This window comes from Tachyglossus aculeatus, chromosome 21 (assembly GCF_015852505.1).
Source record: "Tachyglossus aculeatus isolate mTacAcu1 chromosome 21, mTacAcu1.pri, whole genome shotgun sequence".
NCBI classification, from domain to species: domain Eukaryota; kingdom Metazoa; phylum Chordata; class Mammalia; order Monotremata; family Tachyglossidae; genus Tachyglossus; species Tachyglossus aculeatus.
Window position 1 is genome coordinate 2,451,007 of NC_052086.1, and position 14,745 is coordinate 2,465,751.

General features: G+C 58.8%; 1 protein-coding gene across 2 annotated transcripts; it reads right to left on the reverse strand.

Moving 5' to 3' along the window:
- Positions 1-146: 146 nt before the first annotated feature.
- Positions 147-13,162, reverse strand: GAS2L1 (growth arrest specific 2 like 1). Of its 2 annotated transcripts, none has more exons than XM_038763260.1 (6): positions 13,088-13,162; positions 11,477-12,200; positions 4,499-4,606; positions 3,822-3,918; positions 2,711-2,978; positions 147-2,001 (listed from the first exon to the last, which is right to left on the reverse strand). In XM_038763260.1, exons 2-6 carry the CDS (start codon positions 12,143-12,145, stop codon positions 681-683), a joined length of 2,463 nt encoding a protein of 820 aa, XP_038619188.1. In that variant the 5' UTR covers positions 12,146-12,200; positions 13,088-13,162; the 3' UTR covers positions 147-680. The 2 variants fall into 2 exon arrangements, with proteins under 2 accessions (XP_038619188.1, XP_038619190.1); XM_038763262.1 differs by lacking the exon at positions 13,088-13,162 and adding an exon at positions 12,509-12,577.
- Between the last annotated feature and the right edge of the window lie 1,583 nt (positions 13,163-14,745).

Below are 14,745 nucleotides of genomic sequence, written 5' to 3' on the forward strand. Positions count from 1 at the left end.
ACAAGTGGCGGAGCCAGGATTAGAATCCAGGTCCTTCTGACTCCCAAGGCCGGGCTCTATCCACCAGGCCCCGCTGGTTCTCCAACATCTAACAGAGCACACAGAGCCCACAGGGGTTGAGACACACAAGTTTACTGGCAGGGGGGCGTGGGGGGCCGTTCGTGGGTGAGTCTAATAGGAAGTCTAGGGTCAGGGGTCATTAGAGCTGGGGCGTCGGCCTCAGCCTGTCCACACACACACACACACACACACACGCACGCTCAATATATTAGATTTAAATACATGTGCTATTCCCGCACACACAGGCAGCCAGCTCCTGGGGTGGGGTCCCGCCCGGGGCAGGGAGGGGCCGGAATCCCTGAGCCCCCATTCCGTGCCACCAGCGGGGGAGAGGGGGGGTCCCAGAGCCAAACAAGAGCCACGACAGGCTACCAAGCCGCCTCCATCGGGGGCTGTGGGGCCGGACCGCCCCCACACCCCAGGCCCACCGCCGGCGGAATGGGTAAACTAAGGCACCGAGAGGAGAGGGGGCAGGGAGGCGTCCAGCTGAGAGGAGAGCAGCAGAGCAAGGGTGCAATGGTTCCCCCAGCCCTTTAAATCCCCAGTCAGCCGGGGCTGGGGAAGGGGGCGGCCCCCGAATGGCCACAGCAGCAGGGCCCGGGGCGGGGGGAAGGAGGGGGTCACATCCAGCCGGCCTCCCCCTGTCCACCCGCTTCCTGGGGGGCCCGAGCCAGCGGTTCCAGCAAGCCGGGGGGGCCGGAGGGCAAGACCCTCCACCTCGGGGACCCCGGGGGGCTGTCCCTGGGGGAGCCCCCTCGTGGGCTGCGGTAATTCAGCGGGGTGGGGATGCGGGACGGCCTGCGGCCCGGCTGGTGGTCCGCACGGGGCCGGGCGCAGGGCGGCGGTTTGGGCTGATGGGGGGCCGGGCTCTGGCCGGGCGGGCGCCGCGGGCCTGTGGTGGGAGCCCGGTTGCCAGGCGTGGGCGCCTCCTTCTCTCGCTCCTCCTCCTCCTCCTCAGAGGCCCCCAGGTCCGGCTCACTCCAGCCACCCTCGGGGCCCCCCGGGGCCCCCGCTGGGCCATCCGGAGCCCTGAAGGAGTTGCTTTCGTCTGAGGAGCTGGAGCGGGCCGGCGGCCTCTGGGGGCCGGCGACCTGGGAGGCCCAGGCCTCTTCGGAGCCATTGGCGACGCCCTCGGGGGTCAGCCCGGCCCGGGGCGCCTCGCCCAGGTACCCGTATTTGGTGAAGAAGTTGAGGGAGGAGGAAGAGGAGCTGGAGGAGCAGTAAGCCGAGTCGGGGGCTGGGGGGTCTGGGGTGGTCTGGGGGGCCCGGGGCGAGGACAGGGGGGGCCCCTCCGCCGCCAGGGCCTGAGAGTTAGCTAGGAACTCCTGCTCCAGGCACCGGATCAGGTGCTGCTCCTGCCCCGGGTCCAGGGTCCAGGGGGTCAGGAAGCTGCGGGACAGTTCCTCCAGCTCCCGGCTCAGACTGTCCACCGGAGGCCGGGAGGCCCGGGGTCGCCTGGGGGGCTCAGAGGCCGGGGCGGCGCGGCTGGGAGGGGGGGCACGGGGAGGCGCCGGACTCTGGGAGCGCGGGGTGCTGCGGCCCGAGCCTCCCGGGCGCCCCTCGGCCCGTGCCCACGTGTGCTGGCCGCCCCGGTCCCTGCTGATCACCAGCACGGCCGCCCCGTCACGCCCCTGGCTCCGGGCCCGGGGAGCCCTCCGCGACAGGCCCGGCGAGGACACGCGGGACGTCCCGTTGGTCGCCGGAGGTCTTCCCCGGTCCCCCGGGCGCGGTCCCCGGTCGCGTGACTGGCTCCGGGGGGCGAGGGGAGGCCCGGGGGCGGCCCCGGCCGACCGTCGCCGTCCGCCCCCGCCGTCCCTCCGGGACCCCGGGGCCGGGTCATCCACGCGGCGGCCGGCCAGGGGGCCGCTCTGGGCCGAAGAGGCCGAAGAGTCGCTGTCGCCCGAGTGTCGGCGAGATCTGGGGGGCAGCTGGTCCCGGAGCCTGAGAGAAGAGGGGAGACTAAGGAAAGAGCGGGAGGAAGCCGGTCTCTCTGCTCCGGGGGTGCCGTACTATCCCGTCCTCAGCAGACGGACACCCGGCCCGGATCTGCAGTCCAGTGTAGGGATGGGTGGGGGGGGGGAGCAATAATAATAATTTTGGTAGCTGTTAAGCGCTTACTATGTTCAAAGCACTGTTCTAAGCGCTGGGGCGGATACAAGGTGATCAGGTTGCCCCATGTGGGGCTCACAATCTTAATCCCCATTTTACAGATGAGGGAACTGAGGCCTAGAGAAGCGAAGCGACTTGCCCGAAGTCACCCAGCTGACAACTGGCGGAGCCGGGATTTGAACCCATGACCTCTGACTCCCAAGCCCGGGCTCTTTCCGCCGAGCCGCGCTGCTTCTCTGAGCGCTGGGTGGGGGTCTCCCGGAGAGGCTTCACGGGGCCCCGCAGGAAGAGTGCAGGAAGCAGGCCCGACCCAGCCTGAGCCCGGAGCCGGAAGGACCCGGAAACTGCACCCGGGCTGCAGGACTGTTAAGTTTGGGATGCGGTTGCCATGACGACGGGGAGCCGGGCCTTCCCAGAGACTGAGTCACTGCAGGCCCCAGCCCGGCCCTTCCTGCAGACTGCAGCTGCCCCGAGCCACCCCCTCGGCCCCTCACCCCTCAATCGCGCCTCTGGCCGCGCCCCCCCAGAGGGGTACACGTACCTGAGAGGGGTGGACTGTCGGGGGTCCGGCCCGCCGCGCTGGTTGCGGACGCCGGACGGGTCCGGAGTCGGGGCGGGCGGGACCCCAGCCCGGGCCGGGGGCCGCTCCGAGCCCCTCCGGTCGCCCCCGCTTCGCATCGGCTCTGGAGCCCCCCGGGGGGGGCCCAGCCCTTCCGACACACACTGGGGGCTGGAGGGTCGGGGGCTGGGGGCCGAGGGCGGCTTCTGGGGCGAGAAGGCCTGGACCCGAGGCTGAGGCTGGCGGTGCGCTGAGGAGAGACCGGGAAAACAGGGCCCAGAGAGGCTAAGCGATCCGCCCAAGGTCACACAGCCGGCCAGTGGCAGAGTTGGCACGAGAAACCGGGACTCCTGACTCCCAAGCTCTATTCGCTCCACTGGCCCAGAGGCTACCCTCTCTTAATGATAGCATTTATGAAGCGCTTACTATGTGCAAAGCACTGTTGAGAAGCAGCATGGCTCAGTGGAGAAGAGCACGGGCTTTGGAGTCAGAGGTCATGGGTTCGAATCCTGGCTCCACCACGTCTGCTGTGTGACCTTGGGCAAGTCATTTTCTCTGAGCCTCAGTGACCTCATCTGTAAAATGGGGATTAAGACTGTGAGCCCCATGTGGGACAACTTGATCACCTTGTATCCACCCACAGCGCTTAGAACAGTGCTCTGCACATAGTAAGCGCTTAACAAATGCCATCATCATCATCATCACTGTTCTAAGCGCTGGGGAGGCTACACAGGTGATCAGGTTGTCCCACGTGGGGCTCACAGTCTTAATCCTCATTTTACAGATGAGGGAACTGAGGCGCAGAAGAGTTAAATGACTTGCCCAAAGTCACACAGCTGACAATTGGCGGAGCCGGGATCTGAACCCATGACCTGTGACTCCAAAGCCCGGGCTCCTTCCACCGAGCCACGCTGCTTCTCTCTCAGACTGTCGGCTCGTTGTGGGCAGGGAATGTGTCTGTCTCTTGTTATTCTGTACTCTCCCGAGCGCTCTGCACACAGTAAGCGCTCAAAAACTCCGATGAGGAGGTGGAACAGCGAGGGTCCCCCCCCAGCTTCCCCGCGCCCCCCCAGGGTCGGGCCCACGTACTCACAGAGTGAGGTGCAGCGGCAGGGATCGTGTTTATCCAGGTAATGCTCCAGGGTATCCCATCCTCCCCCGACCCTCACCATCACGTGTCTTCTCAGCACCTGCGAGGGCCCAGGGCAGCGAGGTCAGGGCGGACGGTCGCTATCCCGGGGGGAAGGTCACTCTCCGCGCCTGGTTCTCTGCCGCCCGCACCCCGGGTGCCACCCCTCACCCATCCTCCCAAGGGTCTAGCTCGGTCCCTCCGGCCGAGCCGGGCACGGACCCACCGTCGTCGTCCCCACCCACCCATCCCGGGCAACGGAGTGCGGTGGGATGCCCCTGCTGCGGAGTTGTAACACCACAGGATGACCAGAGCCTCCCGGCCCCTCTCCCGGCTGAGACCACCGTTGATACCCAAAGAGGATGGAACCACTGCCCTCTGGACTGTAAGCTCGTTGTGGGCGGGGAATGTGCCCGTTATAATGTTATACAGTACTCTCCCAAGCGCTTAGTACAGTGCTCTGCACACAGTAAGCACTCAATAAATACCACTGAATGAAAATACGAAACAGTGGCCACAGGTCACGCAGCTGGCCTCGCTCCACCCACCCACCCCGGGTCCCCCGTGAGAAAAGGGAGGGAGGGACAGAGCGGCGGGGGGCGGGGGGTAGGGGCAGACCCCAGGTCAGCAGAGACTCTTACTCGAACAAAGATCAGGGCGCTGGAGTCTCCCACTTTATATTTACCCTCTGAGACTTTGATCATGGGGAACTGGGCTGGGCAGGTGCAGTGGCCCAGAATCTCCCGCACCTGCGGACAGACAGAGCCGGATCAGAACCGCGGTCGCCCCGGCCGGACCGCGCTGCTGGCCCACCCACCCGCAGGGGAGGGGGCCCGACTGGCTCTCCCCACCCTGGGATGGTGGGGGGAGGGTCCCGGGGCACGGCGGATGCAGCCCGGCCCTGGGGGGTCAGAAGGTCGTGGGGTCTAACCCCGGCTCCGCCACTTGTCCGCTGTGTGACCCTGGGCAAGTCACTGCCCTTCTCTGGGCCTCGGTGACCTCATCTGTAAAATGGGGATGAGCACTGGGGGCCCCATGTGGGACAGGGACTGTGTCCAAGGTGATAACCTTGGACCTACCCCAGTGTTAGGAAGAGTGCTTGGCACACATTCATTCATTCATTCAATTGTATTTATTGAGTGCTTACTGTGTGCAAGTGTGCTTGGCACACGGTAAGCACTTATTCATTCATTCATTCATTCATTCAATCGTATTTATTGAGCGCTTACTGTGTGCAGAGCACTGTACGAAGCACTTGGGATTTGGCAACATCTAGAGACAGTCCCTACCCAACAGTGGGCTCACAGTCTAGAAGGGGGAATCACTTATCAATAACATAATTATTATTATTCTCTGGGCCTCAATTACCTCATCCGTAAAATGGGGATTGAGACGGTGAGCCCCATTTGTTCTGACGACTTGACACTTGTCCACATGTTTTGTTTTGTTGTCTGTCTCCCCCCTTCTAGACTGTGAGCCCCTTGTTGGGTAGGGACCGTCTCTGTTTAGGGAAGCAGCGTGGCTCAGTGGAAAGAGCCCGGGCTTTGGAGTCAGAGGTCATGGGTTCAAATCCCGGCTCTGCCCATTGTCAGCTGTGTGACTTGGGCAAGTCACTTCCCTTCTCTGTGCCTCAGTTCCCTCATCTGTAAAATGGGGATTAAGACTGTGAGCCCCATGTGGGACAACCTGATCGCCTTGTAACCTCCCCAGCGCTTAGAACGGTGCTCTGCACATAGTAAGCGCTTAATAAATGTCATCATTATTATTATTATTATATGTTGCCGACTTGTACTTCCCAAGGGCTTAGTCCAGAGCTCTGCACACAGTAAGTGCTCAATCGATATGACTGAATGAATGACAGGGACCGGGTCTAACTTGAATGAATGAATGAATGACAGGGACCGTGTCTAACCGGATTTGCTTGTATCCGCCCCAGCACTTAGTACAGTGACTGGCACATAGTACGCCCTTAACAAATACCACAGTTATTACAGGGGAGGCCCCAGAGGGGCACCCAGGGTGACAGAGGCAGCACGAGACGGCAGGATGAGGACGGGACGGGCTGTGGTCAGGGCAGGAGGAAGGAAGGATGAGGATCGGGGAAGGGGCGGTGGGAAGAGTGTGCCAAGGGAAAGGGAGAGGGAGGCAGGGAGGCCTGGAGAGAGGAGATAAGGCCTGGAGAGGAAAACCTGCAGACTTGTCAGAGGGAGGGCTTGGAGAGGGAACAGGAGGCTGATCCGGAGAGATAGAGGCCCTATCTCCTTCCCCCGGCTCCAAGCCCCCTTCCTCCAGCTCTGGAGGCTAAACTGAATTGGTAGGGGGGTGTCAGAAGACAAAGCAGAGGTAAACGATGTCCCGGCTGCGGATTCATTCATTCATTTAATCGTATTTATTGAGTGCTTATTGTGTGCAGAGCACTGGACTAAGCGCTTGGAAAGTCCAAGTTGGCAACATATACAGCCGGTCCGTACCCAACAGCGGGCTCACAGTCTAGAAGGGGGAGACAGAGAACAAAACAAACCATAGTAACAAAATAAAATAAACAGAATAAATATGTACAAATAAAATAGAGTAATAAATACGTACAAACATATATACATATATACAGTTGCTGTGGGGAGGGGAAGGAGGTAAGGCGGGAGGGCGAGAGGAAGGACGGGGCTCAATCTGGATTCATCCTGTCTGGGCCAGAGGTCACCAGAAGGGAAGAGGTCAGGGCTGGGCAGTACAGCAGCCCACTTCTGTGACTCAGTTTCCCCTCCCAAGGCCCTGATAATAATTGTGGTACTTGTTAAACGCTTACTATGCACATAGTTTGGTACTAAGCCCTGGGGTAGGGTTACGCAGATCGGACACAGTCCCTGTCCCTTAAGAGGCTCGAGGTCTAAGAGGAAGGGAGAACAGGTATTGGATCCCCATTATACAGATGAGGAAACTGAGGCCCAGAGAAGTAGGGTGACTTGCCCAAAGTCACATAGCAGGCAAGTGGTGGAGCCGGGACTAGAACCCAGGTCCAAGCTGCTGGAAAGAGCTCAGGCCTAAGAGTCACAGGACCTGGGTCCTAGGCCCAGTTCCGTCACTTGTCTGTGTGATCTTGGGCAAGTCGCTTCACTTCTCTTTGCCTCAACTGCCTCATCTGTAAAATGACTGCGAGCTCTACGTGAGACAGGGACTGTGTCCAATCTGATTATCTCGTATCTACCCCACTGCTTAATACAATGCCTGGCACACGATATGTACTTAAATATCATTTTTTTTAGAAAGTCAAATAAAAAAAAATCCTCTATGACTCCCAGGCTGAGCTCTTTCCACTAGGCTACACTGCTTCTTAGCGGATCGGTCCCATGGAGAAAGGTCAGCTGGGCAGGACGGAGTCAAGGTCAGAGGGGAAGCAGTTCCTTTGCTGGTCCCAGCCACCCTCCCCACCCCGTCCTCCCCCAAGGTCGGGGCAGGTCCCACACTCCCTCAGGGGAGGATCGCTGCTTCCTGGAAGGTTCTGACCTTGGGGTGTCCCTGGATCTCAAAGCACTTAACCCAGGGCACCAGGGAGGGAGGCCAGAATTGGCCTAAAGCCTCCTTCGATGACCCATCCATCCCCCTGCCACACTCAGGGGGACGCCAAGCCCCCTGCCATGACAACCAGGGTGGCTGATCTGGACATGCCACCTCGCCGGGCCTCCCTCTGCCCACCTGGACTGGCCCAGGGCTGGATAACGCTTGGAAGGCCCGAGCCGGCTAGACTGTGCCCCCACATCCAAATCCCGCCACTGGATCCCCGCTAAGAACCCCACCCACCCAGAGAGGCGGAGGGAGCGTGACGAGGCCAGTCCAGCAGCCCTAGGCGCCCCCATAAACCAGCTCCACCCTGTTAGGTGACCGGACTTCCCAATGCCCCCCAACCTGGCAAAACACCGCTGAGCCCAGAACTTGGGGCAGGCCCGGAGAGTGGAAACAGCCATGTTGGGGGGATGGTGGCAGGATTTGGGCCAGGCTTGCAGTGGGTGGAAACAGCTGGGCCCTGGGCGTGGGGATGGGGCGATGCCAGGGATTGCCCATAAAAGCCCAGAGCCCGGAGAGGGGCCTGTTCATTACAAAGGCGGCAGGAATGCGAGCCAGATGCTGGCGGCTTGTTCTGCGGGGGACAGCGATTTCACTGAGCCCTCAAGTCTGGGACTGGTAGCCCCCCACACGGCTCAGGGTCCCCGAGGACGGCAGCTATCCCCTCTCAGTCTAAGGGCACAAACGCACACACGCACCCAACATTCCCACGCACCCCCCCCCCCCCCAAGGGAATGACTATGGCCTTTGAGAGGCTGGAAGTGGGGGTGGCTGGGTGACGAGCTGCCTTAGCTGACTCCCCCTCCCCAAATATCAATCCCCACAGGCTCCTTCCCTGCTCAAACTTCCCTTCTTCTCCCCATCCCCAGCCCGGGCCCCTCTCCTCTCAGTCTGGCCCTCACCCAGCCATCTGGTGTCCGCCCCAAGCTGCGGGGGAAACCCCTTTCCTGCTCCGCATCTCCAGCCCGGACTGCTTGGAGAACGGGCCTGGACTTGCCAGGGGGTGACGGGATCACCAAATCTTCCTCCAGGCCTACCGAGCTCCCTTCCCTCTCCCTTCTCCCTCACCGGGCTCTGCCCTGCCAGGCAGACAGGGTGGTAGGCCCTCTCGGTTTGCTCCCAGAGAGGGGAGGGAGGACTGGGCTGAAATTAGGGCCGAGGAAATAAGCAGGTGGGGCCGGCTGGCGGCGGCTGCCCCCCACAATGCGGACGGGCAGGGTGGGCGGGACCCGGCTCCGAGCTGGCACCACCTTCTCCGCTGGCCCAGGAAAAGGAGAACCCATCCCGGCTCCCGCAAAGCTGGCTCCCTCAACCCCACGGCCAGAGAGGGCTGCGGGACAATCCAGATCCGATCGGATGCCCCCGTTCTGCCCGGCCACATTCCTGTCTGATTAGAAGGAAACTTTCCTGTTGAGTGGCCTCTGCCCCTGGGAGCGGAGAGGGGGTTCGGAGAGGAGGGAGGGTCCAGAGAAAGGATCTCTTCCGACGTCTCTGTATTTCCACTAGAGCCGCTTGGAAAGCAACTGAAACTAAAAATAAAAGGCTCTGATTTGCGCGAGGCCTCGTTTCAGCCTCTGGCCTGGAAAATCAGCTTCATCAGGGCGTCCAGACCCAGCCCTGAGGCCCTGAGACCCTGCCTCTGGGGAGGGGAACAAGTCATGCCCTGAGCTGAGAAATTCTGGCCTCCCTTGCCATGGAGTGGGGCATCGGCCCATCTCTGCTACTTTGTTCCTTGCCCTGGCCCTGGGTGGGGCTGAGGATGCCCCAGGGAAAGTGGAGGAGGGCTACGTGCCTCCCATATAATAATAATAACAAATTACGGTATCTGCTATGTGCCGGGCACTGGGGAGGATACAAGCAAATCGGGTTGGACACAGTCCCTGTCCCATGTGAGGTTCACCGTCTCAATCCCCTTTTTATATATATATAAAATATATGTATATATATACATATATGTATATGTGCTTGTACGTATTTGTTACTCTATTTTACTTGTACATAGTTATTCTACTTATTTTATTTTGTTAATATGTTTTGTTTTGTTCTCGGTCTCCCCCTTCTAGACTGTGAGCCCACTGTTGGGTAGGGACTGTCTCTATATGTTGCCAATTTGTGCTTCCCAAGCGCTTAGTACAGTGCTCTGCACATAGTAAGCGCTCAATAAATACGATTGATTGATTGATTGATTGATTAGTACAGTGCTCTGCACACAGTATGCGCTCAATAAATACGATTGATGACGATGATACAAGCAAATCAGGTTGGACACAGTCCCTGTCCCACGTGAGGTTCACCGTCTCAATCCCCATTTTATATATATATATATATAATATATGTATATATATAGATATAGATATATATATGTTTGTACATATTTACTACTCTATTTTAGTTGTACATAGTTATTCTATTTATTTTATTTTGTTAATATGTTTTGTTTTGTTCTCTGTCTCCCCCTTCTCGACTGTGAGCCCGCTGTTGGGTAGGGACCGTCTCTATATGTTGCCAACTTGTACTTCCCAAGCGCTTAGTACAGTGCTCTGCACACAGTCAGCACTCAAAAAATACGACAATGAATGAATGAATTTTACAGATGAAGTCACTGAGGCCCAGAGAAGTGAAGTGACTTACCCAAGGTCACACAGCGGACAAATGGCGGAACTGGGTTTAAGACCCAGGTCCTCTGACTCCTAATAATAATAACGGCATTTATTAAGCGCTTACTATGTGCAAAGCACTGATCTAAGCATCGGGGAGGTTACAAGGTGATCCGGTTGTCCCACGTGGCGCTTACAGTCAATCCCCATTTTACAGATGGGGGAACTGAGGCACAGAGAAGTTAAGTGACTAGCCCAAAGTCACCCAGCTGGGATTTGAACCCATGACCTCTGACTCCAAAGTCCGGGCTCTTTCCACTGAGCCACGCTGCTTCCTAGGCCCGGGCTCTTTCCAGTAGTTTGAACCTGAGTGCGAACCTGTGACCTTCTGACTCCCAAGCGTGTGTTCTATCCACTACGCTATCCTGCTCCCCGCATCGAAGCCACGGCCCCTTTCCCTTCACCGGGCGGGCACCGCCGTGCCCCCACCGGCCCGGTCTCCGGGCTGCCCCTTCACCCTTCGCCACAGTCTTTTAGACTGTGAGCCCACTGTTGGGTAGGGACTGTCTCTATATGTTGCCAATTTGTACTTCCCAAGCGCTTAGTACAGTGCTCTGCACATAGTAAGCGCTCAACAAATACGATTGATGATGATGAAGGCCAGCCTCTGTGACCATGGCCTAGTCCACCCTATCGCTGAGGCCCTGGGGGGAACAGAGGGGTGGGGAGGGAGGCAAAGGACGGGAGGCTGTATTATACTCTCCCTGCTGCTTAGTTCGGCGTGAAGCACAAAGTAAGCACTCAATAAATCCACCAATTGCCTCTCCCTTTCCTCCAAGAGGCCTTCCCTGGCAAAGCCCTCCTTTTCCTCTTCTCCCACTCCCTCCTGTGCCACCCTGACTTGATTCCCTGGATCCATCCCCTCTCCCAATAATAATAATAATAATAATGACGGCATTTATTAAGCGCTTACTAAATTCTAAGCCCCCAGTACCTACGCCCATATCTGTAACTGGATTTATTTCTATCCGCATCTGTCTCCCCCTCTAGACTGTAAGCTTGTTGTGGGCAGGGGAAGTTCTACTGTCTTCTCCCAAGCGCCAAGCACAAGAGCCTGAGAAGCAGCATGGCTCGGTGGAAAGAGCCCGGGCTTTGGAGTCAGTGGTCGTGGGTTCAAATCCCGGCTCTGCCAACTGTCAGCTGTGTGACTTTGGGCAAGTCACTTACCTTCTCTGCGCCTCAGTTACCTCATCTGTAAAATGGGGATGGACTGTGAGCCCCACATGGGACAACCTGATCACCTTGTAACCTCCCCAGCGCTTAGAACGGTGCTTTGCACATAGTAAGAGCTTAGTAAATGCCATCATCACAACGCTCCGCACACAGTAAACGCTCAAGAAATACGACTGACGGATGGACTGAGCGACCGACTGGAAGGGGAGAAACCGCCAGCGCCCCGCTCACCAACTCATCCAGGTTCCTCAGGTCGCACAGGGTCATGCCAGGCCCGCGGCCTGGGTAGGGGCGAGTCCGGTGGTCTGGAGCTCCGGCCTCCCGGTCCCCGGCGGGGGCCGGTCCGCGGGCCTGGTCCCGCATCTCCTCCTCGATCTCCTCCTCGATCTCCTCCTCGAGCTGGATGAGCACGGGCGCCAGCACCCCGAGCTTGGAGCCGCGCCGGGCCACTTCCAGGAGGCACAGCACGAAGTTCTTCTCGTTCTTGCGCAGCACCAGGTCGTCCGTCTCGAACATGAGCACCTCGGGGATGCCCAGCTCGCCGCGGCACCAGCCGATGAAGTTGGACACGTTGTCGCGGGCCAGGAAGGAGCCGGGCGCCACGCCCCGAGCTTGGAAAACCACATCGCGCCCGGGCACCCGTGGGAGGCGGCGGGCGGCCTCCGGGTGGGCGAGGGCGAACTCGCGGGCCACGGCGTTGACGTGGTTGGCGTGGTGGCACAGGGCCGCGCCCGTCTCCAGTGCCTCCAGGAAGCCCTCGCCCCCCGGCACGGCCAGGCCGTGCAGGGCATGAAGCCACTCTGCCAGGTCTTCCTTCATGGCCTCCAGGTATTCCTCGCTGGAACGGAAAGGCCGGATGCTCATGGAGGCGGCAGACTGGATGGCGCTGTGGTCTGCCATGGCCGCTGCCCACTCCGCCGACACTTGTCCCCCGCCGGACCTTGCCGGACTGTCACTGTGGGGGAGAGATAAGGGGGGGTCAGGCGCCCGGGGCGCCCCACCAGAAGTGGGGCTCCCAAGGAGATGGGAGGAGCCCGGCCTAAGACAGGCGGAGGGCAAGGCCGCGATGGGCGCCCAGTAGGAAGCCGGGCACTCAATCAATCAAGCAATCGTATTTATTGAGCGCTTACTGTGTGCAGAGCACTGTACTAAGCGCTTGGGAAGTACAAGTTGGCAACATAGAGAGACAATCCCTACCCAACAGTGGGCTCACAGTCTAGAACTCGGGAGGCGGGGCAGAGGTGCCAGGGGCTGTGGCCTTACTGGAGGGGCAGGCCTGGACCCCCGTTGTGGGGGTGGAACAGAGGATCTGGGGGAGCAGATGGGCCGCTCCCATCTGGTCCCCTCCCACGCTGCCCGGAAATCGTTCCCCAGCCCTGCTTATTTGGTTGCTGGGAGCCCCAGCCTGGTAGCCCCGGACTCCAGGGTCCCAAGGGTCGGCTCAGGCCTACAGGAGGGGGCTCGGGGCGAGCTGGAGGGGGGGGGCGTAGTAGGTGGGGTACTAGGGTCCCCTCCCCTCTGTCTGCAGGGGCCTCTGGGTGGGATGGGAGTGAGAAAGGGAAGGAGAAGCGGCTGCGGTGGAGCTGGGAAAGGGATGGGGGCGGGGGAGAGGGGAAGGGAAGGGGGATGAGGAAGGGGAGGGGGAAGGGGAATGGGGAGGGGGATGAGGAAGGGGAGGGGGAAGGGGAATGGGGAGGGGGATGAGGAAGGGGAGGGGGAAGGGGAATGGGGAGGGGGAAGGGACCCGCAGGAACGACCTCTTCCTTAGGGAAGAGGCCCAGCTCCCTGACACCAAGCTGGAGGGCAGGGGGTCCCAGGCCCACCCATCCCCCCCCCACTTACCCGGCTCATCCGCGATCTCCAAGCGGGGTTAACGCCTCCCCCCTTCTCACCCTCCCAGGAGCATCGGGCCTGGGGCTCAAGGCCGGCCGGCTGCGGGGGGGGGGGGGGGCATGGGCCTCCGGGACCCCCCACTCCAACAGGGGGGGGGAGGCGGTGGGGGTCCCGATGGCAGGGAGGGGAGGCGGGCTGGGGGCGTCGCCTCGACGCAGCGCGGGTCCCCCCGGCTATAACGCGGTGGAGACCCCGCCCTTCTGCCTTAGTTATCAGCACTTCCCAAGCGCTCAGTCCAGTGCTCCGCACACAGTAAGCGCTCAATAAACACTTATTAGTGGATTAATTTATTTTTTACCCCTCTCTCTGTGTGTCTGTGATTCTCTCCTCCTCCTTCCCCCACCCGAGACCCGGAATCTGGCCCCACACCAGAAAGGGCGTGGAGGGGAGGTGATGTCCCTTTAAAGGGGCCGCGCCCCCCTCCTCCTCCTCCTCCCGGATTCATTCATGCAGTCAGTCGTATTTGTTGAGCGCTTACTGTGTGCAGAGCGCTGGACTAAGCGCTAGCCCACTGTTGGGTAGGGACTGTCTCTATATGTCGCCAACTTGTACTTCCCAGGCGCTTAGTACAGTGCTCTGCACACAGTAAGCGCTCAATAAATACGATTCATTGATTGATTGGGAAGTACAATGACCTCTCCCCCTTCTAGACTGTGAGCCCACTGTTGGGTAGGGACTGTCTCTATATGTTGCCAACTTGTACTTCCCAAGCGCTTAGTACAGCGCTCTGCACACAGTAAGCGCTCAATTAATACGATTGATTGATTGATTGATTGGGAAGTCCAAGTCGGCCACAGGTAGAGACGGGACCTACCCAACAGCGGGCTCACAGTCGAGAAGGGGGAGACGGACAACAAAACAGAACAAGTAGACAGGAGTCAGTGCCATCAAAATAAATGGAATTAGAGATAGATGCACAGCATTAATCAGAGGTCATTCACTCATTCAATCGTATTTATGGAGCGCTTACTGTGTGCAGAGCACTGGACTAAGCGCTTGGAAAGTACAATTCAGCAACAGAGACGGCCCCTACCCAACAATGGGCTCACAGTGTAGAAGGGGGAGACAGACAACAAAATAAAACAAGTAGACAGGAGGCAATGCCATCAAAATAAATGGAATTAGAGATAGATGCCCAGCATTAATCAGAGGTCATTCACTAATTCAATCGTATTTATGGAGCGCTTACTGTGTGCAGAGCACTGGACTAAGCGCTTGGAAAGTACAATTCAACAACAAAGAGAGATGGCCCCTACCCAACAACGGGCTCACGGTCTAGAAGGGGGTGACAGACAACAAAATAAAACAAGTAGGAAGGAGGCAATACCATCAAAATAAACAGAATGATATAGATAGATAGATAGATAGATAGATTATGTTTATTTTGATGGTATTGCCTCCTGTCTACTAGTATGTTTGGTTTTGTTTTGTCTCCCCCTTTTAGACTGTGAGCCCAATGTTCGATAGGGACTGTCTCTATATGTTGCCAACTTGTACTTCCCAAGCGCTTAGTACAGTGCTCTGCACACAGTAAGCGCTCAATAAATATAACTGATTGATTGTTTTATTTTGTTGTCTGTCTCCCCCTTCTAGACTGTAAGCCCACT